The 26,879-nt window shown below is 52.2% G+C and overlaps 1 protein-coding gene across 1 annotated transcript in view; it reads left to right on the plus strand.

Annotated features, from left to right (window-relative positions):
• The window catches only part of Bmp7 (bone morphogenetic protein 7), a 73,092-nt gene extending 46,595 nt beyond the window's left edge, over positions 1-26,497 (plus strand). Inside the window, exons 3-7 of the mRNA XM_021149516.3 lie at positions 2,798-2,946; positions 16,765-16,962; positions 20,995-21,071; positions 23,349-23,459; positions 25,884-26,497. Coding sequence (XP_021005175.1) covers positions 2,798-2,946; positions 16,765-16,962; positions 20,995-21,071; positions 23,349-23,459; positions 25,884-26,033 — 685 coding nt within the window. The 3' untranslated portion in view covers positions 26,034-26,497. The remainder of the gene's footprint in view (positions 1-2,797; positions 2,947-16,764; positions 16,963-20,994; positions 21,072-23,348; positions 23,460-25,883) is intronic.
• The last annotated feature ends 382 nt before the right edge of the window (positions 26,498-26,879 follow it).

The raw sequence follows: 26,879 nt of genomic DNA on the forward strand, positions 1-26,879 counted from the left end.
CTGCTTCGGTCCAGGGAGCTCTCCAGAGTCAGGGAAGCCATCAGGCAAACTGGAAATGAAGCCAGCCAGATTTCCCTGTGTGCGCCTTTGAAAGCTATGTAAGATGTGTCCCAAACAAGTTCTGAAGTCACCTCTAAAGGGGCCTCAGGTTCGAGAACCTGAGGAGTAGGCTATTATTATTATTATTACTCAGTGTGGACATCAGAGTCAAAATTAGGGTCTTTCAAGCCCTGTGGGGCCCTTAGGAAGCTTCCTCACCTCTGTAATAAGTCACGGAGGAGACAAACTACTACAGATCTGGAGGCCCCCTAAGCGACAGCATAGGCTCTTACCAGGTGGATGGTTTCCTGGTTTAAGATGAGAATTTGTAGCATCGTAGTTGGCTTATGATGCTGTGATAAATTTCTTAAGACTGGGGAACTTACGGGGGCTGGCGAGATGGCTCAGTGGGTAAGAGCACCCGACTGCTCTCCCGAAGGTCAGGAGTTCAAATCCCAGCAACCACATGGTGGCTCACAACCATCCGTAACGAGATCTGACTCCCTCTTCTGGAGTGTCTGGGGACAGCTACAGTGTACTTGCATAGAATCAATCAATCAATCAATCAATCAATAAATAAATAAATCTTAAAAAAAATAAATAAAGACTGGGGAACTTCACAGTTGTGGTGGCTGGAGGTCAAGGTGCTGGTGGGAACCAGATCTGGCAAATGTTACCCTGTTCCAAGATGGTGCCTTGTTGCTATGTCCTCACACAGTGGAAGCGGGAAAGCACAAAGGGGCTCAAATGCTCTCCTTGAAAGCCTCACACAAGGACTGGTCTAGTCCCACAGGCCCCATCTTCTTCGGCTAGCCAGCTTGGAAAGCTCCCCTCTTAATATCGTCATGTTACGGATTAGCTTTCAACGTGAGTTTGGAAGGAGGCATGACTCTCTGGCTGGAGCAATGATGAAATTCAACGTTTTCTAAATCGGGTGTGGGGCAGTGTGCATCGGGACCACCCACACCTCTACCTATGGTCCTGGTGATGTTGTCCTTGTCTGGAGTCCCCTGCCCACCACTTCCAAGCCTGGACATGTGACTTGCCTAGGCCACCTAGGTTCTCTGTGCCTTTGGTGACTTTGATCCATGAGACCACGGGTCCCCTCACACCAACCTCAGCACTGGCTGTGTCCACGTTTGGTTTCTGGGTGACTATGGAACTCCCAGAGCAATGCTGATGGCTTCTGAGTGGAGAGAAGTTAAAAGCACCAGCTTGGGTGTGCTGATGGGCCTGGTGGCAGTACAATGCATTATGGTTCCCAGCAAGGAGAGAACTTGGTGACCTCTGAGACACGTGGGGGTAGGAGGAGGGGACTGGGACCAACTGGACAGTCTTTTCAGGCTGGCATCTGGTATTGGCTCCGACTGCTGCTAGTGGGACACACGACAATGAGTCTGATTTATCAAAGGCTCCGAGAGTTTCGAGAAAGTCCCGCCAGGCCTGCCTTCTGCATCACAGTCCTGCCCACAGAGATCTCCCCAGTAGTGTGGCCAGGATCCCCAGCTCACAGGGTTGCTGTGAGGACGTGGTGACAGGAAGCTGCCTGAGTTTTCTTCTCCAGAGCCTGGCCAGTGAACTGTGCTCAGCCAACAGTTGCCGTATCTGAGGGTTTTCTGTATGAATGGTGAAATGTTTTCCTGTTCCCAGGAAGGTAGTAACCCCAGGGCTTATGGTAGCTGTGAGGGGCCCTGGGGAGGGCCTAGGTTGGAGAGAGGCATCACTAAACTCAGTGCCCAGCATAGTATGGAGGCTTTCGTATTTTAGTTGACCATCATGTCTCAATAACTAAAAATCCCCAAGAGCTGATTTGAATACCTTATATATTATATGCAAGGTTGGAGTGGTGTCCATTTACTGTCCCACTTCCACATACCTGCACATCCATCACCCCCATCCATCCATCCATCCATCCATCCATCCCTCTCTCCATCTATCCATCATCCATCCATCCTTCCCTCCATCCATCCACTCATCCATTCATCCATCCATCCATCTCTTTACCTATCTGTCCTCCCTCTATTCACCAATGCTTCCATCTACCTTTCATTCATTCATCTGTCACCCACCCACCCATCTTCTGTCTCTTTCTTTATCAGTTCATCTTTCTATTTATCCACCTACCCATCTACACATCCATTTATCTCTCCATGCATTCATCATCCACCCACACACCCACCTGCCCATCTGTTCATCTGCTCATCCATCCCCTGTCCATCTCTCTCCACCTCCCCACCCATCCATCTTTCATTTGTCTGTTCATATACTCACTGAACCTATCTATTGACGTATCTACCCATCCATCTTCTATCCATAAATCCGTCCATTGCTCCATCTCTCAGCCAACTAGCCCAGCCACCTTCCATCTTCGACAGGGTGTGTGGAGTTCTTGGCACGGTGGCGGACACGTGGTGGATGACCTCGTGGGTATTACCTTCTGCCCCAGACACTTGCAGGCTGTATAATTCCTATCTCTTCTGAATTCTTCTGGGGTCCCCTGACATACGGTACGGTGAAATGGCCTGTGCCAGTTCCCTATTCCAGAAAATTCTCTACTTTCTTTCCCCGTCACAACTGCTAAGAGGTCATTGTACCTGTGTCCTATTCTGACAAGTCTGTGTTTAGAGGACCGGTGCCCTGCCCTCTGCTTGGTGTGTTACACAGAGCTTCTCCAGTCTGTAAGCCGCTGAGCTGTCAGTGTGGCAGAGCTGTGACCTATCTAACCCTGAGCCTGTGTCTTTCTGTCTCTCCTCTCCAGGGAGTCGGACCTCTTCTTGCTGGACAGCCGCACCATCTGGGCTTCTGAGGAGGGCTGGTTGGTGTTTGATATCACAGCCACCAGCAACCACTGGGTGGTTAACCCTCGGCACAACCTGGGCTTACAGCTCTCTGTGGAGACCCTGGATGGTGAGTTCCAGGGGAACCTCCTACCCGTGCACTTCAGCAGGGGCTCAGTTGCCGTCCACAAACTTGTTTTGTTATCTGCCTGCTCCCATCTCAACCAGCCTCAATACTCTGTGGCTTCTCACCTAAACCCAACGCATGCCTTTGCCGCTTACACAAGAAGATTGGGAGTTAGGCAAGCTGGGCCAGAGATGGCCTTGCTGCTCACAGTGTCAGCAGGGGTGCAGTCGTGTTGGACATGCAGAGTCTTGGGTCAGCCGAGACCAGCTACATGAGAACTTCACAAGCCTAGAGCCTCAAGGGCATATAATACACTCAGAGCAGTGCCAGCCAGGTTTTTGGCTCCTGGCCTCCTGGGAAATGAAGCATGGTTGCTGGCATCCTCAGCCTTCTAAGTCTTCAGACGTTGCCAGATGTTCTTTATTGGGGGGCGATTGGAGCACTGAAGACACGTTAGTGGTCTGAGTCGCCATTGTTAGCTGGTCCTTCTTGATGCGTCTTCCTCGCTCCCTCCCATGAATATGTCTCTGTGGGTATCACGCATGAGTGAAGGTGACCTCAGAGCAAGGAACGGGCATCAGGTCCCTTGGGGTTGGCGTTACAGGGGGTATGAGATGAGTGATGAGGGTCCTGAGAACCGGTCTTTGGTCTTCATTAGGGTTTTACTGCCGTGAACAGACGCCACGATCAAGGCAACTCTTTTTGTTTTTTTTTTGTTTTTGTTTTTGTTTTTGTTTTTCAAGACACGGTTTCTCTGTGTAGCCCTGGCTGTCCTGGAGCTCATTCTGTAGACCAGGTTGGCCTCAAACTCAGAAATCTGCTTGCTTCTGCCTCCCAAGTGCTGGGATTAAAGACATGTGTGTCACCACTGCCCAGCCCAAGGCAACTCTTATGAGGACAGCATTTAATTGGGGCTGGCTTACAGGTTCAGAGGTTCAGTCCATTATCATCAAGGCAGAACATGGCAGCATCCAGGCGGGCATGGAGCAGGAGGAGCTGAGAGGTCTACAGCTTCATCTGAAGGCTGCTAGCAGAACACTGACTCCCAGGCAGCTGGAACTAGGGTCTTATAGCCCACACCCACAGTGACACACCCACTCCAACAAGATCACACCCACTCCAACAAGACCACACCCACTCCAACAAGGCCACACCCACTCCAACAAGGCCACACCCACTCCAACAAGGCCACACCCACTCCAACATGGGCACACCCACTCCAACAAGGGCACACCCACTCCAACAAGACCACACCTAATAGTGCCACTCGCTGGGAGGAGCATATACAAACCATCACAAGCAGGAAGGGTTATCAATCTCCAGCCATCTTTCCGGCTCCATTTCTAACAGTTATTTTGGGGGGTGGGGGAGGGGAGGAAAGCACCTTGTTTTCAGGAACTACTCCCCCCACAACAGGATGAAAGTGTGTCACAGAAAGGAGTTTTCCCTAGTGTCCTTCCCCCAGGTCCTAAGTTCCACTTCCCAGAGGTGACTCTTGAGTGCCTTTACAGGGATGCCGTCTGGATGCTTAAGAACTGGCTGGAGGTTCTGACCGTCTGTTTTGGTTCTCACGCAGAGGATGTTGTGAGTCTTAGATACTTTCCTCTGACTGTGATAAAACACCGTGACCAAGGTGACTTATAGGAAAAGGAGTTTCTTTTGGCTTACAGTGCCCGAGGCTCAGCATCCTTGATGGTGAGGACAGCAGGCAGCAGGCATAGAGACGGGGACAGAGAGCTCACTTCAGACGGAAACCATAGAACAGCAAGGTAGAAGTAGGAAAGACTTTTTACTCTGAAAGCCCAGCCTCCATGACTTACTTCTTCCAGCAAGGCTACAAAACAGTGCCACCAACAGGGGACCAAGTGTTTGGATGCCAAAGACTGTGGGGGACATTTCTCATTCAAACTACCGCAATGTTCAACTGGCAACGTATCAGGCCCCATCTGCTCTTAAAGAGCTAATTCACTTTCAGGTATGTTTTATGACCCTCAGTGTCTAGAGCCCTGCCTACTCTCAGTCTGTGACGTTGGACCTGTCCGGATCTTGGCACGCTTGTCTCCAACATGCAGGTGGTAAGGGATGTGGCCCTAGGGTTGTTAGAGGATTTCATGAGTTGGTATGAGGGAAGAGATTTAAAATTGTGTCTCAGTAGGAACATCCAGAGGGGTGGGGACACTTACCGCTAAACTGACTGAATTTAATCCTAGAGCCCCATAGAGTAGGATCCATGCAAGGCGTCTTCTACACGTGTACCCTGGCACATGTGTGCTTCCCAGAGGATCTCCCAGGGCACCTTTCAAAATGAAGATTCAAATAGACTAGGTCTGGAGTACAAGAAAGCTTGTCTCCCCAGGATGCTGGATGCTGGGTCCTGGACCATTCTATGAATGGTCAGAACTCAGGTGTAGCCTGGATAAACTGTGGCTGTCACTACCGCCATGAGGGCTGCAGCCTTGATGGTTTCTCCTCCGTGGTGAGGACTGAGGCTCCAGTCCTTTTCCACTGGGCTGAATTCACCAAGTAAGTGAGGTTGTCTGGCCAAAGAAGCCCAGGGACCTGCGTTTTCCTGGTGTTGGAATAACACAGCTTTTACAAGAAACTTCACATTTGTGCGCGCACACACATGACACACACATGAGGGTGAAAGAACAACTTGAAGAAGTCTGCTCTCTCCTATCGTGCGGATTCCAAACTCAGTTGGTCAGGCTTGGTGGCAAACACCTTTACCCGCCGAGCAATATTGCCTCTTCATCCCCTGGCTTTTTCTCTACATGGGTTCTGGGAGATCAAAGTCGGGTCTTCCTGCTTTGGAGGCAAGCCCCTCACTGACTGAGCCACCTTGCACCATACTGTCTCTTCCTGTCATCTGCCTGGGGCTCCGGTGGTCCTCTTCTGTTCGTTCCAGCTCTCTGCAGTTTAGCATGGCCCTCTGAGGCCATGGCTTCAGTCTGGACCCTCGCTAGAATCTCGAGGATGACAAGGACAGTCTGGCTTAGGTATCCCCCCTCTTTTTCTTTCTTCTGCAGCCCAGGGCTGTGGGAGCAAGATGTGGAGAACTGGAACTATCCTGAGCTTGTCCTCCTATCCCCCACCTTCTAGAACATTCCTTTCCCCAAAGCTCACCTAAGTTCAAGGCTGAGTGTAGACCGCAGTGTTTAGGATCTCTGTGCTTTCTGAACTGTGCTGTCTCCCCCTCTCCCAGTCTCTACCCTTTCCCTGCCCCAGAGCCTTACTCAGGCCTCTTGAAAGTTCCAGAGTTCCGTCATCTGCCTCAGGAGTTGCTAAATGAATGTCGTCACCCTGGTGACTACGCTCGACCTGAAGGCTGCTGTTCTCACTTTGGAGTCTGTTTTTTCCTGTGTGAGTGAATGTTTACATGTGTGTAGGTGTGGGTATGCCTGGGTGGGTGTGCATAGATAACATTTTCTCACGGGCACGTGGAGGTCAGAGGTCAAGGTCAGCTGCCTTCCACTTCCTCTATTGCCCTCTCCACGTAATTTTTTCTTTTGGACAGGGTCCCACCCTCCCTAAATGTGCAGCTCACTGATTGGCTAGAGAGGCTGCCCAGTGAACCACAGCTCACTGATTGGCTAGACAGGCTGCCAAGTGAACTTTAGGGATCTACCTGTCTCTACTCCGCCCCCCCCCCAAGCCTGGTGCTGGGGTTACCCAGGCATTCAGCCATGCTCGGCTTCTCACGTGGTTGCTGGGAATCCAATCACATCCTCGCATTTGATTGGTGAGCGCTTGACACACCGAGACATCTCCCCAGCACGAGTCTTCATATTTTAAAATGATTTCCAACAAACCAGAAGACAACTCCGCTTGGCACAAACAGTGATACTCTCTTCAGCGTCCACAGACGTTGTCTGGTGGCACCAGTCACGCCCGTCTGACCCTGTGGTCCACAGCAGCCCTTGAGCTCCGATCACAGAGTTGAATAGCTGTGGAGACACCCGATAACCTGCCAAGCTGGGCGTATTGGCTCTTTTGAAAGAGATAACTTTGGTGGGAGCTTATGGCACTGGGTCTGCACCAGCCTCCCTTAGCCGGTGCTTCCTGAGGAGCCACAGGTGCCCCTCGGAGGGAGGGGTTCACGGTCTGTTAAGGATGAGGAATGCCAGCTGAGGAAAATAAACGGGCCCAGGCGAGGAAACTGATACCCAGAGAACCCACAGGGCTCCAAATATCAACAGCTCATCTGGAAGCGGAGCTCTCCTGGCTGGTAGCTAAAGAAATTTCGAGCCGTCGGGGCGAGGCTCTGTCTGTTCCTGGATAAGGGACAGAAGGGAAGGCGTCCCTGTCCAGGTGTAGCGCTTTCCCAGGAAGGCCTTTCATTGGTCGCCTGGCCAGGGAAGGACTGCCCTTAAACCATGCAGACAATACACTGAGGTCATTGGCTGTGTGGGTGAGGACATCTGGGATGGGCTACAGGACAGGGTGACTGGGCACTTCCTAGCCTTCCGATGGGTTCGTGGTCTTCCCCATCCGGTGGTCTCCAGTGAGAGGTCCTTTAGTGTCATCTGGGTGCATAGGTCCCATTCGCAAGCACCACCAGCAAGTCCCTGGGGGTCTCATGATTGTCTTCTGGGGCACCTTGGTAACCTAGGTAACAACAGCACTGGGACCCTTCCTATCCCGTTCTGAAGACACCATGCTTATGTAGACAGCTGGATGGCTGACAGATTTCCCCTCCTGCAACCACATGGGTATAAGGCTCACAGGGCCCCCTGGGAAGTCAGGGTGACCAGAAGCTACTGTGTGCTGGGCCTTGAGCTGGCAGGAGAGTACCCTGTGCCCACCCTGGGAACTTGATGTGTTCATAGTTCCTGCAGAGCTCAAGTTCAGGGGAACACCAGAATCCCTGGAGGCAGATAACCAGTCCTTACCCTGACTAACAGTAAACCAAGACCTCCAAACCTTGAGGCCACAAACACCACGTGGGTGGAGGAGACCCGTCTGGTGGCCGCCAGAATTTGGAACTGATTGCCCGCCAGGCCTCAGTTTCCCTCCCTGCTCCAGGACATCTGCTTCCATCCGAGTGTGATGTGGACACCGCAGAGTTCCTTCTGGAAGCCTGATGTTTGCCGGCCTGACGTCAGAGCCTACTGGATGGCAAATTGCAGAGTCCCTGGCTTGCTGAATGCTCACTTCCTCCATCTGGCCCTGGGGGAGGTCCCGGGTCAGAGGTGCCCTTCCCAGACCACCCAGGCAGTGTGCAAAGCCTGCCTGTTATCCCTCCTTCCAGCTGTAGCGCACACCCCCCCCCCCCAGTTAGTCACCAAAGCGTCACAGCTGGGTTCGGGGGCGAGCGTGTGGTGTGGGGCGGAAGTCAATACCCTCTGGACACCTCGGCTCCCAGAGACAGACATGCAGCATTGGGAAGGATGGATGGGTGAATGTTGTGGGGTGAGGCCTGGTGACCCCGTTTTTCATACAGAAAAGACCACAGGAAAGGTGTTGACTCCATGGTCTTCTTTCCCCATTCCTGGCCAGCCATGTCCTGCACACCAGGCTGGTGCTGGACGTGGCGGTGGGGGTGGGGGTGGGGTGGAATAGGAGAGAAGCTAGGGGCTGCCTGTGCAGGCGCCTGTGCTTTGAGTTGGTGTCACACCAGGCTCTGGCTCACCTGTTGCTTCTGGAAGCAGGACAGTCCCGTGGTCCCTGGGGGCACCACTGCTGCTCACCAGGTTCATCCCAACCAACCGCTTGGAGTCTCCATTCCTTCATGTTCTCCATGAACATGACGACATGACGCCTGGGAGGAAGAGGAGAGTGAGCTCATGGAACGTGCCGAGCCCCGGGGCAGGCCTGCCTCTGTGCTCCTGAATCCCAGATGTCTTTATTACTGCTGGTGTATTCTTCACAGTCTCCCTGCTGGGGGAGGCCAGCAGTCACTGACAAATGAAACTGAGGCAGTAAAAAGCCCTGGGGTTAAGTCACATGGCTCTCAGTGCTGAACTTGGGGCTCAGACTTGGGTCCCCTGTTCTTCAATGGAAAAGCCTTTTAGAAATATGGGTACCAATGACCTGGTGGGGAAGAGGCTTGAGGGGACAGTGGGCATGTAAGGGGCTGTGCTAAGGCCAGCTGGGCAGATCAGACAGAGTTCAGGCCTCTCCACACCCGACTGTCATCCTCCGTCTTCTCCCCTGGGATGGAGAGACCTTAGAAGGAGAGAAGGGGTTCCCTGTGGGGCCTACAGGATGAGCGTATCTCCATGTGCCACGGCCTGCACTTTTTATGATTGTGTGGCCCGTGTTATCCTGTCGGCAGTGAAAATAAGACATTTTCTCCGCAGGGTGGCGAGTGACGTCTGCAGTCGCAGCAAGTGGGAGGTAGAGGCAGGTGGATTGCCATGAATTTGAAGTTATACTGGGTTTCTTTCACATAGTTCTAGGCCACCTAGAGCTATAGCTTGAGACTCAAATAGAAAACCAAAACCAAACCAAAAGAAGCTTCCTCCCGCACTAAAACCTCCCACCAGGGCATACGTTTGAAGAGTCAACAGACCCCACTCCCAGACCCCTCAGTGTCCTGCTTGATATGGTGGTCCATGGCACTGCGGAGCCACGCTGACCCCTTCCCCATGCCCACGTGTTAGAAGCATCTTCCTGCAGCTAATAGCCTATTGATCCACATTGGTTGGAAGTCATTCAACAAACAAGCCTGAAAAGTAGATTTGGTGTCATGTGACCCACAGCCTCTCCCAAGGTGGTGGACGGTAAACGGAGACCTCACACTGAAGGAGAAAGACAGAGACTGGGTGGACAAGTTCTTGCTCGGAAGGGCTTCCCGTGGTCCACAGATGGACACACCTACTTTCCCAAAGTGCCCTTTAACTCCAGCATCTACAGTAGCGAGAGGAGCCGGTCCTAGACACACACTGTATCCTGCACATGCAGAGGCACCTTGTTTCCATCGTGAGGAGCCCAGCCATCCTACTTCCTGTGGTCCACCCAGGCTCTCTTGCCTGCTCCAGGAGAAAACACCTATAGGCCCTGTGATCTGGTGCTCTCCTCCAGATCCATCCACCTCTCAGTCTCTTCACAACTGCTTCTTTGGTGCCTTCCAGGGCTTACGCCTCACCTCCCGATCTTCAAGGTTATCCCTCCCTCCTTCCCTCCCTCCTTCCGTATGTGTGTGTGTGTGTGTGTGTGTGTGTGTGTGTGTTGCCCAGGGAGTCTCTGCTCTGGCACATGGGAACGTGTGCTCCTCTTCTTGACCATCCCCAGTGGATCCGACATGGTCACAGGACATTTAAAGAACCAAAGGGCATGTGCTGTCCAGATGTGAGGCTGAGGCATCTGTGGGGGAACGCAGGGGCCGAGCGTCCGGCCTGAGGCTGGGGACACTCTGGCATAAGGCCAGTCTGGTGGGTAGCTTCTCTCACAGCACAGCTGGCTAGAGGTGCCTCTGCACTGCAGGATTACATCACTTCCTTTTTGCCCTGAATCCCAAAAGACAGAGAACAGAAGAGGCCCAGTGGTTCTTCTTGTCCTCCCAGGGTCCAGCCGGCTGTTTAGGTCTGGGTAGAATTGGGTCACTGGGGCCAGAAGGTCACAAGTGTTCACGACAGTCTCACTTGTCACTGGGGCCTTGGTCCTTCCAATGCAGTGACTGGAATCAATTTTTCTATAATTGATGAAGAACAACTCACCTGGAGTTTTCCTTGTGAGGTGTGAATAAGCAGGCCTGGTCAACTCGTGTTACAGTGAACGCCAGCAAATGCCCGTAGAACATTCCAGAGGCGTCAGGTTCAGAGGGGAGTTGCTTGTTTTTACCAACACTAGTTAGCATGAGGGCAGCCAGAGGCTGCATTTTGTGACTGCACACTGGTTGTGTTCTAATAAAACTTTATTTGCTAAAGCAGACAGTTGGCCAGATGCAGGAACTGGAGGCATGAAGGACCTAGCTCCTAACTATTGGTCAGGAAATGAGAAGGCAGATTCCCATGACAACCTCTGCATGGCTGCTTCCCACTGTGTTCATAAGAATAAATGGACTGTGGCTCGTGTGTGTGTGTGTGTGTGTGTGTGTGTGTGTGTGTGTGTGTTGTGAAATACTACTCAGCAATGAAAAGGGTAAATAATACAAACATGGGGTTTCATGGAAGAATCTGGAAGACGTGTAGATTGAAATAAGTTGGTGCAGAAGAGTGGCAAGTCCATGTGACGCATCAAGAAAATGTGGTAGTGCCCCAGTGAGACCCCAAATTGCACTTTATGGATCAGGATAGTGACTGGAGAAACTGGATAACTAACTAGCTGGAGGTGCCTAGGGTCTGTGCAATGGCAGCAGCAATGGGCTCCCTCTGACATACACATCCCCAGACCATGGTAGGTGGCCTAGTGGCCTCTGAGAGCAGCAGCCTCTTGCTGAGAACTGGAAGAGGCTCCATGTGTGGTGTGTGTGTGTGTGGGGTGTGTGTGTGTGTGTGTGTGTGTGCATGCGCATGCACTCAAGAGTGAGTGCGTGTGTGTGTGTGTGCTGACTCAGCTGGCTGTTGCAGGAATTGACACCCATGGCGGCATACATATTTGCAACACCATTAAAAACAAAACAAAACAAAACCCAACCTCTAAAAAGTCATTTTTTATTATTTCTTACTTTTAAAAGGAATAAAATCAACAGACCGGGCTGTGACTTGGTGGAGACTTCCTACCCTGTTTAAAGACCTGGGTTTGATCTCTAGCACCTCGTAAAGGGGCTGTGTGGTGTACGCCTGGAATTCCAGCACTCCAGAGGTAGAGGCAGGAGGACAGGAAGTTCAAGGCCAGCCCCAGCTATATAATGCATTTAACACTAGCCTGGGCTACATGAAACCTTGTCTGAAAACTGGGGAGCAGCAACAAAGAGGGCCAGCAGAGTCCCAGGAAGGAGCAGTCACCCCTGGCCTCATCCAAACTTCCAGGCAGGCAGGCAGGTTGGTGCCAGTTAAATTTGAGTGGCCGATGATCCATCCCGACTGCTTCAGCACCGTCCTGCATGTAGCGACAGTGTTTGTTTTTCTGAAATTCCTATTCAGCTGGGGCAGCCCCTGCTTCCTTATTTCCAAAAGTTGCCTTTTCACAGGCAAATCCATGGGCTTGGAGAAAAACACGTGTCCACCTAACCCTCAACTAAAATAGAAATATTTTCTAGTTTTGCCAAAGACAGACTTTATGGTTTGAAGTATTGTGTGTGTGTGTTTTCTGCCTACATTAATGAACTTACCCATTTCTACCCTGTGCCTCATTTCAGTAACTTTGCTGGATATTTAAATACAGATAAACAAATAATTACAAGTATTAACTGAAACTGCCGTGCGAAGCATCTCAACGGGAAAGAAATTCCTGTAATTACCCTTTTTTGACTGCCCCCTTGTTCAGTATCAAAAACAATACATCATGATGGCTCACGCCTGCAAGCCCAGCCCCCAGGAGGAGAGGAAGGAGGATGGCTGTGGGTTTAAGGCTGGCCTGGGTCGTGTAGTGAGACTCTACTATATCAAGTGTATGTGTGCCTGCGTGTATATGTGTATGAGTGTGTATATGCATACCTGTATATAACAGGTTATGGCATCGTGATGTAACATTTACTAGTGCTGGCCACAAACCCAGGGCCCCATCCATGTTCCACGTGCCACACTGTGGTTTCTGCTTCTAGCTATCAGTAAGAACACAGCTGTGGGCTCTAATGTGTGGCGTGTGGAGTGGGCTGTATTACCTACATAGCTGTGACAAAACACCCACGAAAATGACTTCGGGGAGGAGGGGCTTCCTGTGGCTCATGGTGTGGGGATCCAGTCTGTCTCTGCAGAGGAGTTCCAGCAGCCAGTCACAGGGCATCCCCAGCAGTCAGGAAGCAGGGAGAGATGAAGGCTGGTACTCAGCCCACTCTCTCTCACTCAAGTGTGGGACCTCGGGCCACATTCACAGCGGTCTTCATCTTCAGTTAAACCTCTCGGGAAAGTACCTCACAGCCACCCCCAGAGGTGTGTCTCTAATTCTAAATTTAGCTGTCATTCTCAATGGGGTGTGTTTAAATCCTTCTAACGATGTCGAATGCAGTTGGGTTGTCTTCCAGCCTTTTACACAGAAACCCCAGCTCTTTCCCCACGTTCCCCTTTGCTCCCGAGCGCCAGCCCTTGTGCCCATGTTCTCTGTCGCTGTCATCGGGGTGAGACATTCATGGCGATGGTTGGCGTGAGAACGTAGGCTGAAGGCTGGCTTGACCCAGTGACAGCTGTGTCACAGGAGCCCCTCTCTGAGGTGTCCTTCCACGGTAGCCCTCGTTTGGAAACATGGTTTCCCTGGAGTCAGTACGTGGAGATAGCTTCTGCACTGCTGAGAATAGATTTCTTCTGAACATGAGAACAGCAAGTGAGTTTTCTAGAGCTTTCTAGCAGTTTCTCTGGAAAGTTCTAGAAACTTCTCCCTTCCATGCTTTGACTGAACTGGGTCACGTCTCACCTCTGGGCAGTGACAACGACTCTACGGGAGGATTAGGTGCCTCTCGTCAAACTGCCTGCCACCCAGCCCTGAGGCCAGGGCAGACTGAACTTGGGCAAAGCTGCCTGGGTGAATGGCGTGCCATTAACTAGGGACACGGGGATATGAGACTAATGGCCTCATCCAATTTACATGGGAGGAAATCAAGGCTGTGCGGGCTGCTGGTGCAAGTGTGCGTTTTTTGGCTCCCTCTAAGTAGAGGTTGAGGTGGGTGGAGGTGGGTTTGCTGGCAGCCTCTGGCCCCAACCAGCAGGTCAGAAGGGCTTTGGGGACCGGGGCCACGCTTGGCGCCTGGATTTAAGGGGTCCAGAGAGGCATGGGGGCTTGAGTCAAGGCATTTTTACTCTATCCTAAAAGCCTTCCAGGGGGGAAGTGCAATTCCTCAGGGCCCAGCTTTAATGGTTTCTTTTATTAGACTCAGTCTCGTTATAGATGGATGAACTGGGGGGGACCCTGCTCAAGAATGTAGGAGAGACGGACGCCGAAAGGAGGGGAAGGTGAATCGTGGGGGTTGGGAAATGTGTTTTCTTAAACACAAACTCTTAAAAACCATTCTAACTGCCAGACCAAGCCAGGCACTGGAAACTGGGCTTCCCCATCTCTGACCTGCCCGGGGAACACTAGCTGGTGTGACGTCTAACCATCACTTTTGCTGGCCTTGGCTCTGTCACTGATTGGGGGTGTAGTAGCTGCCCTGGTGAAGCCACGCCCTTTCCCGAGCCTCCTCTGCGATCAGACTGAGTGCTGTTGCCATTGCTCTCTGGGTTGCACGGATTTTTGGGGTTTTTTTTGGCAGGTGGCTCAGCCTCTCTGATCTTGTCCTGCTGTGGGCAGTCGACATTGTCTCCATCTGAAGTCTCCCTGCTCTGACGTGTTCGTCACCCGATGGGGTGGTCAGTGTTTCTAAGGATCTTATCGTTGTTGTTCCATGGGGAGACACACAGAGCATGCTCATCACCAGGGCCTTGGCACAGCCCAGGACCTGGGTGTGAGTTGTTTTTCCCAGTGATAGGACACACTAACCCACGAAAGCACTTAGCACAGGTCTGGTGCGTCTCATGGCTCGAGGGTACCGTCCATCGGGACATCAGGAGCGTGAGGCAGCTGAGCACACTGCGTCCACAGCCAGGAAGCAGACAGAGATGGACTGGAATGCTCATTCATCCCTGGATCCCAGCCCATGGGATAAGGCCCCAGCTTAGGGCTAGTCCTCCCAGCACTGTTAACCCAGTCTGGAAACTCCCTCATAGACATAGCCAAAGGTTTGTTTCCATTGGTAATCACGATTGGCCGTCACATCCTGGGTGCTCTTTTCCGTACATTCTAACTCTGGCTTCTAACCCCGGGCTTTCTTGGAGTTCCTTTTCCTATCCCACCTCTTAATTAGGGGAACCTATGCACAGTGCTGTACCCCCTGAACTCTCTGTGGAAGAGATCTGGACACCATTGTCATGTTTGTCTAGCCTCAAATTCCCTCAAACGGAACTGAGCACAACTCTGTACCATGTGGGAGGAGGGGTCTGTTATATAGAGAACAGCCACCCAGGATGCCTTGTCCATCCCTCCTGCTGGGAGCTCCTACTGGCCACATGACCCTAGCCCTAACCCTGAACTTTGTCTTCCTTGTTCGACTCTGCAGCCCCTTCACTGGGTTTCCCATCTTCAGAAAGCCATTATGGCTTTAGGGCAAGAAGGTGCCAGTCTCACAGGACTCTTTTTCTCAGTCCCTTTACCAAAGTCTCTCAGCGAATTCCTTCAGTTCTCTTCAAATCACAGCAGAACCTGCCATTTTCTAGGCCTGAAACTCATTACAGTGGCATTCCCATTGGAGAAAACTGGCTGGTGGGTAAACGGGACCTCCAGGGACATGTTTCTCTGTCTCTCTGTCTTTTTGTGTCTCTGTCTCTGATTCTGTCTCTGTCTCTCTCTGATGCTGGGGTGGAACTCACAACCTTGCATATGTTGTTACACTGAGCTAAGTCCCATCCCAAGTCCTCTATATTTTTGAGGCAATTGTCTCTCAGTCACTGACATGAACTGAACTTTCAATTCTCCTGCCTCAACCTCCAGAGCAGCTGAGATGACAGGCATGTACCACCCAAACTTGGTGCCTACCTCCCCACCCTTAACTTTGATTTCATGTGCTCTATTTCCAAACAGAAAACTGAAATCAGCAGCTTCCCAGTGTTAAGCAGGCAGCAGTGAAGGACCAGCTGGAGGGTGTCTGGGGAAGGGCATCCAAGAATCTGATCCTGTCCCACTAGGCTCACTTCCACTGCCCCAGGCTGATCCCTTGGCACCTTCCTAGGGCTGCCCGGTCTCTGGCTTCTGTTCTTCAGCTTGCAGTCTGGTTTCAGGGCCAGCCCAAGGTCATCACAGAGAATACTTGAGATTCTCAGCCCAGTCCCTCCCTCTGCTTTACAATTGCTTCCTGTCCCACACTGGCCATCATGACCAAGTCCTACAAGCTGTCGTCTCCCAAGTGCCAGAGCTTTATTGTCCCCACGGAAACGCAGAAATCCTGTACCCAGGTGTCACTGACTGTGCACCTTGCCACCCCGACGTCAGGAAGCTCCGTCTCCTGGCATCCATGGTGACGTGTGGCCTTTCTCTTTTCACGGAGCCACTGGCGCCTGGCGTGAAGCCTGTCTTGCCTGTCCTGGCTGTTTATCAAGGGCTTACACCTGCAAAAACCTTGTTCAGGCAAAATGCTTCCATTGGCCTGGAGGTATTGGTGCCTATAGCCTGCTGTCTTCTGTCATCCCCTACCCTTCTCCCCCAACACACACACACTGCAGGCTCTCACTCTCCTGGACTCCAGCCTCGGTTAATTCCGCCAGGTCTTTATTTGTGCTGTGCTCTACACCCATAGTGACCTTTCCCACTTGGGGCTCACTCTTCATTGCCACCTTGTCTTCCTTTTGGTAGCCTCTCCACTGTCATCAGACTGTTGGCAGCCATGCTTATGACCTAGCAGTTACTTTCCCATCCCCTGAAGCCTGGCTGACCAAGTGACCAACTCACTAGCCTGAGACAACAGCCTTCCCCTCCTGGCTCCTCTCCCTGCTGGTCTTGGCCTGGCTCCTCGTGCTTCCCATTCCTTGCTTAGTGTTTGGGTCACCACTGGGTGATTGTGTGCTGCCCCTTGCCCCACAGGGGTCACCAGAGGCCAGGGCACTTCTAAGACAGCTCCTAGAATAGCCCAGCCAGTCTTTGTTGGATAAGTGAACGGCTAGTGCGCGAATGTTTTGCGAGGTGGGAATAGAATCATGTCCCCCAGCCCATCCCTGTCCCTTGGACTTCGTGTAATGAATACCTCCCCTGCAGGGCAGAGCATCAACCCCAAGTTGGCAGGCCTGATTGGACGGCATGGACCCCAGAACAAGCAACCCTTCATGGTGGCCTTCTTCAAGGCCACGGAGGTCCATCTCCGTAGTATCCGGTCCACGGGGGGCAAGCAGCGCAGCCAGAACCGCTCCAAGACGCCAAAGAACCAAGAGGCCCTGAGGATGGCCAGCGTGGCAGGTAGGTCCGAGCAGTTGGAGGGGACCAGCTCATTGCAGGCTCATCACAGACACATCAGCCTGTGACCTGGGACGTGTCTTTTCAGCATATAGCTTCTCCAGGGTTCTGGTGACCCTGAAGCAAGGCAAGGGCTAGACACAAACCAACTAGGCCTTCTTGTGAGGGCCCTAAGCCGACTCAGTCTTCCAGCTCCTGCCCTCAGGATTCTGAGGAAATACACAAGGGACTTTGGGCTGTTTAGAATTAAGTGTGAGACCACAGGCCATTCCCCTACTGATCCACCCCTTCCCAACCCTCCACTCCAGGTAAACTTGAGTTATACATGGCTTCTTCCTTAGTCATTTTATTTCTGAAGAGGGAAAGTAGCCTGCAGGGGTGGTTGGACTTACTGGTTCTAGGCTGTTCCCAGTACCCTGTGTAGCTGTCAGTGGGTAGGGAGAGGTGTATACCAATTCAGAGGCTATGCCTGTTTCGTTGGCTTTAATTCATCAAGAAGCCCTTTACCTTGGTAGACATGGCCACTTCCAATCACGGGTTTTATTCCAATCTTAACTAGTAAGTCAATCTCAACTGCTAAGCTATTAAACTCTTAGCACACTGTGCACACATGCAGCATGCTGTTGCGTATGTAACACACTCATTACACAGTGCTCATTATAACTCAGGACGAGGCAGTGATGCTCAGCGAGGCTCCCCTAATGCTGGATATGCCAAGCTGGAGAGGCCATAGGGGAAGTCTCTGAAGGGACTAAAGGAGTCTCAAGACCAGCTCTGGGCTGTTCAGGGCAGAGTTGTCAAATGTAGACCTAGGTAAGTTTTAGTATTGACCTGCAGAGAGCTGAAGGTGACAGGTAGGGCTGAACCTGGAGCCAGGGGACAGGAGGAGTCCTTCCCTGTAGCAGTTTTCCTATGCAAGGTTCATGACCGATGCAGGACCTGGGTCACTGTGCCTGCTTGTCGGTGTTGGGTGCTTCTTTGTTCCTTGCCCAGATGAGAGAGTTTCATCTGGTGTGACGGATGGCTCTTGGTGTTTCTGACATAGATAGATTCCTAGACGGCATTGTTTACAGGCACAAATAAATTACCTGTTGGTCGCAGCTTCTGGTATGGAGGCTGACGGTCCTGTTTTACTTGTTTAAATAAGTTGCAGAGTCTGTCTGCCTCAGTACCCAGACCCAACATGGGACAGCTCAGGAAAGCACAGTAAAACGTGTTAACCGTGAGCGAGGCACTGCCTGCAAGCAGCTGCTGTCCTGAACAGAGTCACTGCCTGTTCTCTGACAGTGGCCTGTATGGGTCGTGAAGACTGGACTCTTCATAAGCATTCTCTTCTGCCAGATGGGGCTGCTTCTAGGCCCCTCAAAGGGGTCTGTGAGCCCCTAGTGAAAAACTGGGTTCTTTCATATTTGGGGCCCTTGTTTATGCTGGGATTGGAATTCTGCGGTGGAAGCCTAGCTATAAAAGCTATTTGGGACAGGTAGATGTGGTTGTCACCCTCATCTGTATGCAGTGACAGGCCCAGGAGTCGGGGTAGTGGCTGGGTAACTCAGCTCATTCCAGGGGTGCAGAAATACTTCTCCTGGGAACTGAGCTGAGAGCTCTGAGTGAGGCCAGGTTGCTCCCCACTCCTGCAGCCCATGCACCCCAAGGGTACAAAGTCTCATGCCTTAGCCTTTCTGATTTCTCTCACCAGCCTTTATGACTGGTCACTGGGAAGGAAGAAGCAGCTGAAGCCCCGGGTGGGTGGGACATTCTCTTGAGAGTCTCATCTTGGAGTCTGAAATCCCTCCCAAGCAGGAGTGGGAGTTTGATGGCTTCAGGCTGTGTGCAGCGTAGGTGTGAGGTCATGCTGGCTGCTCTGGGAAGGATGGGTAGAGCCCGGGGTGAAGGAGGGCTCCATTCTGAATCGGAAACTTCCCAGAAGCCTTTGCCAACTCAGCTGGCATGACCCATCCCAGCAAAGCCGCCCTTGTCGTGTAGATCTGCAACATGGATCTTGAAGATCTATGACAGACATTTGCCTGCAGAATGAGAGGGACACTGGGGACTGGAGGCTGACCACCCCACAGTGTCCCACAGAGTGCCCACTTCCATAGCTCTGGGATGCTCCCTTGAATGACAGCTAGTCCATCTGGATCTAGCTTGAAATCTGCCTACTCCCATAGACTTCAACTCCCTACCCTACTCTCGTTTTAAGTTCTTCCAAACCCTGCCTGGAAGTTTAACATTAAAAAAAACAAACCAACAACTCAGGACTGGGACTCCACCCTGGTTTAGTAAGGCAGCCTGTGCGTGTGTGTAGGCGTGTGCCCAGTGCCTTTGAAGTGCTCACACCTCACATGATGGGCCACACAAGTTGAATCCTTTCTTGCACACACATCATCCTTTATGTGTCCGGCTGCAGACACACGTCCCAGCATGCCTCTGCATGAAAGTCTCTTTCCTGTCCGCCACCCCTGCCTCGGGGTTCCAGCTGCTCCTGAGACGCAAGTAGAGAACCTGGGTCCCTTGTCCCCTTCAGCCCAACACCCTAGTAGTTGGTCACTTCCTCCAGCTGACCCTTGGATGTGGAAGCGAGTTTGAGCATCTGTTCCGGGCAGGGCCTTTCCGAGGTAGCTGCTCAGGGGCTGGTGGCCTGCACTGCCTGTTACTCACAGGCCCTCTGCTGTGCTGCGTGGGGTGAGTGGAACAGGATTAGGTAAGGGAGCTAGGTGTCTCCTTTATCCCCTTCCCTTGCTTTTCTGCTAAGAAGGACCTGCTGGGGCATTCCAACAACCTTCTCCCAGGGCGGCTACAACCTCAGATAGGATAAGCAAGGACCCATCCCCCGCAGCATGCCCATAGCTGGCTGCCAACACTAAACCTAAGACCTTCAGTGAGATTTTACCCATTCCCTTCAGGTCATTAATAACCATTGCGCTTTCCCCCATGTCTTGCTTCAGCATCCACCCTTACTCAGGATGGGGAGCTATGGGCAGTCTGGTCCCAGTGAGCCTACTCAGAACTGTTTCTAGCTCAGGCTGCTTCACCGTGGCCTGAGGAGGTAGTCCACAGCCCTCTCTGCTCCTGCAGGGAGAGGGGAGTAGGGTTTGTCAGGTAGGTAGTGCTAGCTGTAGCCTCCAGCTATGGCACAGAGTTCACCTTAGATATCCAGTCCATAGCTGGTCCAGAAGGTAGACCAGTTGTCCAGGCTCTGTGGACTGTGCTAGGGTGGTGCCTTGACCCTTGACCTTCCTGTGCTAAAGACAGACTGGCCTGTGCTTGCTCTTCTTGACCTCAGAGCTATGCAGGTAGAATTCCTGTGCATCTTGGGAAGTGGGGGATGTGTCATTTGTCACCAGACGCCTGGTAGCCTGTCAGTGGGTTCAGAAGGAGCAGTCATCATGTTTAGATAGTTGCAGGGTGTTGGGACATGAGAAATGCCTGAGCACTCGGGCACCTGGTCTGCAGGGCTCTATAGTGTAGATCAGGGGCCTGGGCTTTATGGGCAAGGACAGGTGAAGGAAGGCCCTGGGAGTCTCAGGTTAGGGAAAGGCATTAAGTACCAACCACTTGTGCAATTACAGGACAGAAAAGATTCCATAGCTGTGTGTGAGGGATGAGTGGACAGACATACTCCCACAGTGTTTACAGAGTACAGCCTTTGGCGCAAATGCTACACACTTCTATCCTGGAAAACACAAGCACACTGTTCTTGCTCCTGGGGGCTGTGGGATTTACTCTGGTTTCCATCGCCATCCTTGGCTCTGCACCCCAACTGTGGACAGGTGCATGAGCATCTTGGAGCTGACCCGCCAGACCTCCACAGGCAGAGTGTTCCAGAAGCAGGATACGTCTGAGTGGGACTGGGGGCCTCTTCTAAAGGGTGGAGGTGACCTTGGGGGCTCACAGGTCCTAAAGCAGCTTGTGAGTCATCGCTGCCCTTCAGGCCCTGGCTCCAGAGGCTGCTTTCCCACTGCAAAAGCAAAGGGACTTGAACACGTGCATGTCTCTCTCTTCCCTGGCTTCTTCTTTGCCTCCTTGCCCATGCAGAAAACAGCAGCAGTGACCAGAGGCAGGCCTGCAAGAAACACGAGCTGTACGTCAGCTTCCGAGACCTTGGCTGGCAGGTAAGGACAGCTGGATCTCCATACACCGGGCCTTGCTCTGTCCCTACTGACCACAGGGCTGCCCCTGTTGGAACAGTGTGTCACAGGTCCTGTCTTTTGTTCCCCTAGAGACATGGTCCCATATGTCCCAGGCTGGCATCAAACTCACTGTGTACTTTGACTCCTCCTGCCTCTATCTCCCGAGTTCTGGGATTTCAGGAGTGTGCGGCCATGCCTGGTTTGTGCTGTGCTGGAAATGGATCCCAGAGTTTCCTGCATGCTAGGCAAGCACTCTAACAACTCAGTCCCAGCCCACAGTCCTTGTCTTTGCTTGTGAGATGTCAGAAGCCAGGAGCCCCAACCACAGAGGAGGACTTGGGCTGAACGTATGAGGACATCCATGATGTGGCGTGTCACCCACAGCGTGAGCAACTCATGGCCAGAACTTGAAGCACCACTGTAGCATGTAGTTTTTACTACCCTGTAGTAAACACACAAACACACACACATACACATACACACACACACACACACACACACACGTTTGTTTTTAATATGCTTTTAGCTCAATGGTCAGGTACCACTTCCTCCTCCTCCTCCTCTTCCTCCTCCTCTTCTTCCTCCTCCTCTTCCTCCTCCTCTTCTTCCTCCTCCCCTTCCTCCCCCCTCCTTCTCTTCTTCCTCCTCCTCCTCCTCCTCCTCCTCCTCCTCCTCCTCCTCCTCCTCCTCCTCCTCCTCCTTCTTCTTCTTCTTCTTCTTCTTCTTCTTCTTCTTCTTCTTCTTCTTCTTCTTCTTCTTCTTCTTTGATACTATATGTAAGTACACTGTAGCTGTCTTCAGACACACTAGAAGAGGGCATCATATCTCATTACGGATGGTTGTGAGCCACCATGTGGTTGCCGGGATTTGAACTCAGCACCTAAGGAAGAGCAATCAGTGCTCTTACCTGCTAAGCCATCTCTCCAGCCCTGGTTGAGCACTTCTAACCCTCCTGCGGCTAACATGCCCTTACCTTCACCTCTAGCTCAACACCTCTAAATGTATCCTCAGCTTAGCTGCTCAGTTACCTTCTGTGAAGCCCATTGGCCAGGTTGCCCAAGACGCTCTCTGGCTGCTTTCCTTTCCCTGCCTACATTTTAGATCTCCCCTGTTCTCCTCTCTCCTAGCTTGCAGGGACCTGGAAGTCCTGCCTCTTTTTTTTCCACCCAACCATTGGCCACTGGCATCTTTATTGATAGATCAAAAGCCAACTGGGGGCGAGGACCTTCAGCGTCACTAACCAGATTCCTGATCAAAGCATCAGACCCCACCCACCCCCGCACTACACCACCCTTCTGAAGTCTGAACCTCGTGCATACCCTAGTCCCACCCCATGGCTGGCTGCCTCTCTCACATAAGGCCGTGTGTTCAAATCCAGCCTTGGAGAGTCAGTTTTCTCTGTCTGCCCTTTGTCTGTCCTGGTCTGTGACTTAAGATCAGGTGTGTGTTCCCGAGTCAAGCAGGTTTTGTGGTGGGAGTGAGCTCTGCACATAACAAGTGTTTCCTGTGTGCTGCGTCCAACCCTTGTCAGCATGAGCTCTCTAGAGTCCCTAGAATGTCCTACTCTTGTGGAACAGTTTGACACACATTTCCAGCACTCAGGGGATGCCCTGTCTGGATTACCTGAGCCTCAGTGGGTCACAAGCCTCTTGCACCAGGCAGGGGGGCTTGGTGTAGATTTGCAGACCCGTCCAGTCTTGACAGTGGTGCAAAACGTTGCCACCTACAAAGTTCACTCTGAAACCGTACATACAAAGAAGATGCAAAACAAAACCAAGAGAAAGACTTAAAATGTTTTAACGCCGTTTATGGTGTTGGGTTGGGTTGCAGTTGTAGCCGTCCTTACCCAGAGTGCAAGGTCGAGGCTGTAACCTGAACACGCCTGGGAGCAAGCTGAGGCATGCCACCTGGAGCAAGGACAGGGTGGTTCTAGGTGTAGTCTCTGACCCATGTCTCACTCCCTACTGCTATGCCACCTCTGATCCATGAGACACAACACAAGACTGTCCCTTCCAGACCCCGAGTCCTTTTTCTTTTCCTTCTGCTGGGGTCACAAAATACCATGCTCACTTCCCTGCCCCTGCAGGGACTCCCACAGGTCAGGAGAGCATAGCTTGAGCCTATGTCCACTGGACATGAGGAGGGAGTCCACGCAGGAGTGGGACACACAGAGGTACCACACACAAGGGTGGGACCCTACCTAGTTGGGCCCTCTGCATAGTCTCACTGAGGTGTGGCCTCACTCCCCTCTCTTGGCAGGACTGGATCATTGCACCTGAAGGCTATGCTGCCTACTACTGTGAGGGAGAATGTGCCTTCCCTCTGAACTCCTACATGAACGCCACCAACCACGCCATCGTCCAGACACTGGTGGGTGTCTCCTGGGGGTGTGTGGCCAGTGGGGCTGTGAGTGCCTCCTGGGAGGTGTGGCCAGTGGGGCTGTGAGTGCCTCCTGGGAGGTGTGGCCAGTGGGGCTGTGAGTGGCTTCTCCTGCTGTTGACCCAGAACCCAAGTAGCTGTCTGTCCAAGTGTCCAAATGACTCTTGTGGGTACCTGCTCTATATAAGGCTAAAACAAGCTCTTGTGGTATTGTGACCATGAGTCACTGTGCCTCACTGAAGACTGGGTCCCCTCCTGGTGGGGACAGTCACTGTGCCTCACCCTGGGTCCCTCCTGTGGGGAACAATCCTCTTGGCTGTCAGCCTGCCACCCTGTGTTCCGATAAGATGTGCCTGCTGGCTCCTGGTCCTCCCTCCTGCGAGAGGCAGATGGAGTTTGTTAGACCCACAGGCCTAGCTCAGAGCTTACAGCTTTCTCTTCCAGCTTTGAACTTGAACCTTCAGGTCACTAATTCAGAAGCTTTATTCTGTTGTCTGCTGTGTGCCAGGAACTGGGGACACTGCAGGGAACAGCCCAGTATCCTTGTCCTTAGGGGAGTTAAATGGACCAAGCAGATGAGAGAATTTCAGAGGGGGAGAGTGTACGGGAGGGTGGGGGGCAGCAGCTGACTCAGTCAGCCTCTGGGACTCACTGGAAAGAGCCATGTGGTGAGAGCGGTGCTCTAAGTACCACACTGGTGCACACAGTGAGGGCCCCCCCCCCCCCACATCCCTAAGCATAAGACTGGCGCACACAGCCTCCATCCCACGCTGGTGCACACAGCCTCTGACTGATGCTCCACCAGGCTCTAGGTGACCTTGTTCTCAGCAGTGGTTGTTGTCAGGGCTTCTCTGGACAACTGATCACCCATGCTGGTTTGAATCCCCTGGCAGTTCTCTTTGTTATTTAAATTTCTGTTGATCCTACTCCTTGCTTGTAAGTCTGAGATGAAAAGCTCTTCTGAGTCCTCCGCCCTTAGGTCAGTCCAAGCTTTGCCCTTTGGCAGGGAAAGGGTTCTGCGGCCCAGCTCCCTCCTTCTCTCTCTCCCTTTCTCACCCTTTTCCTCCTGCCCCTGTTTTCATGGTTAAAATGATGGACCACACAGCCACACACATGGTCGCCAAACTCTCTACCACAGAGCTGTATCCTTAGCCCTTAGGTTTCACTGAACCATCCAGTCTGGTCTTGATCTCACTGTGACCTTGTGATCCTTCCTTCAGCGTCAGACTCTTGAGTAGCTGGAATTACAGGCCTCCATCCCAAGGCCAGCAGCAAGGCATATCTTTAAGAACTGGCTATCTGGCATCCTAGCTAGCCAACACACCTGGGGCTGCATTGAACTTAGTCAAAGAGAAGCAAGTTGGGGAGGGGAGGGTAAGAATTTGGTACTGCCCACCAGAAGGGATAGAATACTTGGCTTGCCACACCCTGTTTGAGTTGCTCATTAATAACAAATCGGGAACTGGGAGTGTGGCTTGGTTGACAGACTGCTTACCCTGGGACTCAGTCCCTTGTGCTGTGTAAACTGGGTGGATGTGGCGGCTTAGGCCTGTCATTTCAGCCCAGCGCTCGGGAAGTAGAGGCTAAATGGTGTGAGACTCAGGATCATCTTTGGCTATGTAGCAAGTTCAAGGCCAGCCCTGAGATGTAAAAGCCCTGTCTCAAAGCAATAACACAAGAGAGGAACTCAATATCTGATCTGTCTTGAGCACTGGGCTCTCTTGATCTGGACTGGGGTCAGCTGGACTGGGATCAGCTTTGGTGAATAGCTGATCTCTCTCTCTCTCTGTGTGTGTGTGTGTGTGTGTGTGTGTGTGTGTGTGTGTGTGTGTTTCTCTGTGTCTGTGTCTCTATGTGTCTCTCTGTCTCTGTCTCTCTGTCTCTCCAGTTGTTTGATTCACTCCCTACCACTCTCTGCTGCCTACTCTCGATTTACCTTACTATTCATTGGTGCTTACCCAGTACCAGCTGGGCACTTCAGTTTTTCCTTGTCTGAGCCTCTACTCTGCAGGGCACACAGGTGCCCATGAGCAAAAGCAGACCTCTAGTTGTTGTGATGCTGGGATTTGAACCTAGGACCTTGTGAGTGCCAGGCAAGAACCCTACCACTCCTACAAACCCAGCCCTTAAAAGTAGAGTGTGTTTTTGATGGGCAGGAGTCAGGGAGGATGCTCCACAGCCTCTTTGGAGCCCCAGCTGTCTCCTCCACATCAGACGGGTGCATGGAGAAGACCGGGCCCCCTCATTCCCTCATCTGCAGGGTGGAGGCAAGTCCTGAGCCAAGCGGGGTCATTAGACATGCGCATGTGTCCTTTATGGTCATCTTAGCCAGAGAATAGATGTTCTTTAGAGAAATCTAGAAGCAGGCAGAAGGCCTCGCCGCCTCTCACCATAATTCATGTCGGTGGCTTGCAGGTTCACTTTATCAACCCAGACACGGTACCCAAGCCCTGCTGTGCACCCACCCAGCTCAACGCCATCTCTGTCCTCTACTTCGACGACAGCTCTAATGTCATCCTGAAGAAGTACAGAAACATGGTGGTCCGGGCCTGTGGCTGCCACTAGCTCTTCCTGAGACCCTGACCTTTGGGGGCCACACCTTTCCAAATCTGCGATGTCTCACCATCTAAGTCTCTCACTGCCCACCTTGGCGAGGAGTCAACAGACCAACCTCTCCTGAGCCTTCCCCTCACCTCCCCAACCGGGAGCATGTAAGGCTTCCAGAAACCTGAGCGAGCTGGCAGCTGATGAGCGCCCTTTCCTTCCAGCACGTGACGGACAAGATCCTACCAGCTACCACAGCAAACGTCTAAGAGCAGGAAAAATGTCTTCCAAGAAAGTGTCCATTGGCCACATGGCCCCTGGTGCTCTGAGTCTTTGAGGAGTAATCACAAGCCTCGTTCAGCTGCAGCAGAAGGAAGGGCATAGCCAGGGTGGGCGCTTACGTCTGTGTTGAAGGAAAGCCAAGCAGAAGTCCCTGTAATGAAATGTCACAATAAAGCCCATGAATGAAAATGGTTAGGATGTTACAGATATATCTTCCTAAACAATTTATCCCCGTTTCTTGGTTTATTCTGACTTCGTAAACAGAAGCCGGAGCTGTGGAGGATGGAGAGGCCCCTCCTTTCCGTCTCATGGTGTGTGTTTACCAGACCTGCCCAAATCCAGCCAGCCTGTAGGGAGAAGGAGGATGTCTGCTCAGAAGAGGCCAGCGAGGGATGTGGCCTCAAAGGGTGTTGGGATGAAGGTGGAGGGAGGCACACACACACACATACACACACACACATCTGAAGCGCATGTAGACTTTGGAATGGCTTTGCCAGCCCCTCAGCCCCAATTCCTGCCCCGTGGTAGGAAATCCATGAGAAAAAGCAAAGCTAACAAGCACAGCTGATACTACCTGAGGAAGCA

This window comes from Mus caroli, unplaced genomic scaffold (assembly GCF_978045245.1).
Source record: "Mus caroli unplaced genomic scaffold, Mus_caroli_1 scaffold_2, whole genome shotgun sequence".
In the NCBI taxonomy this organism is placed as follows: Eukaryota; Metazoa; Chordata; class Mammalia; order Rodentia; family Muridae; genus Mus; species Mus caroli.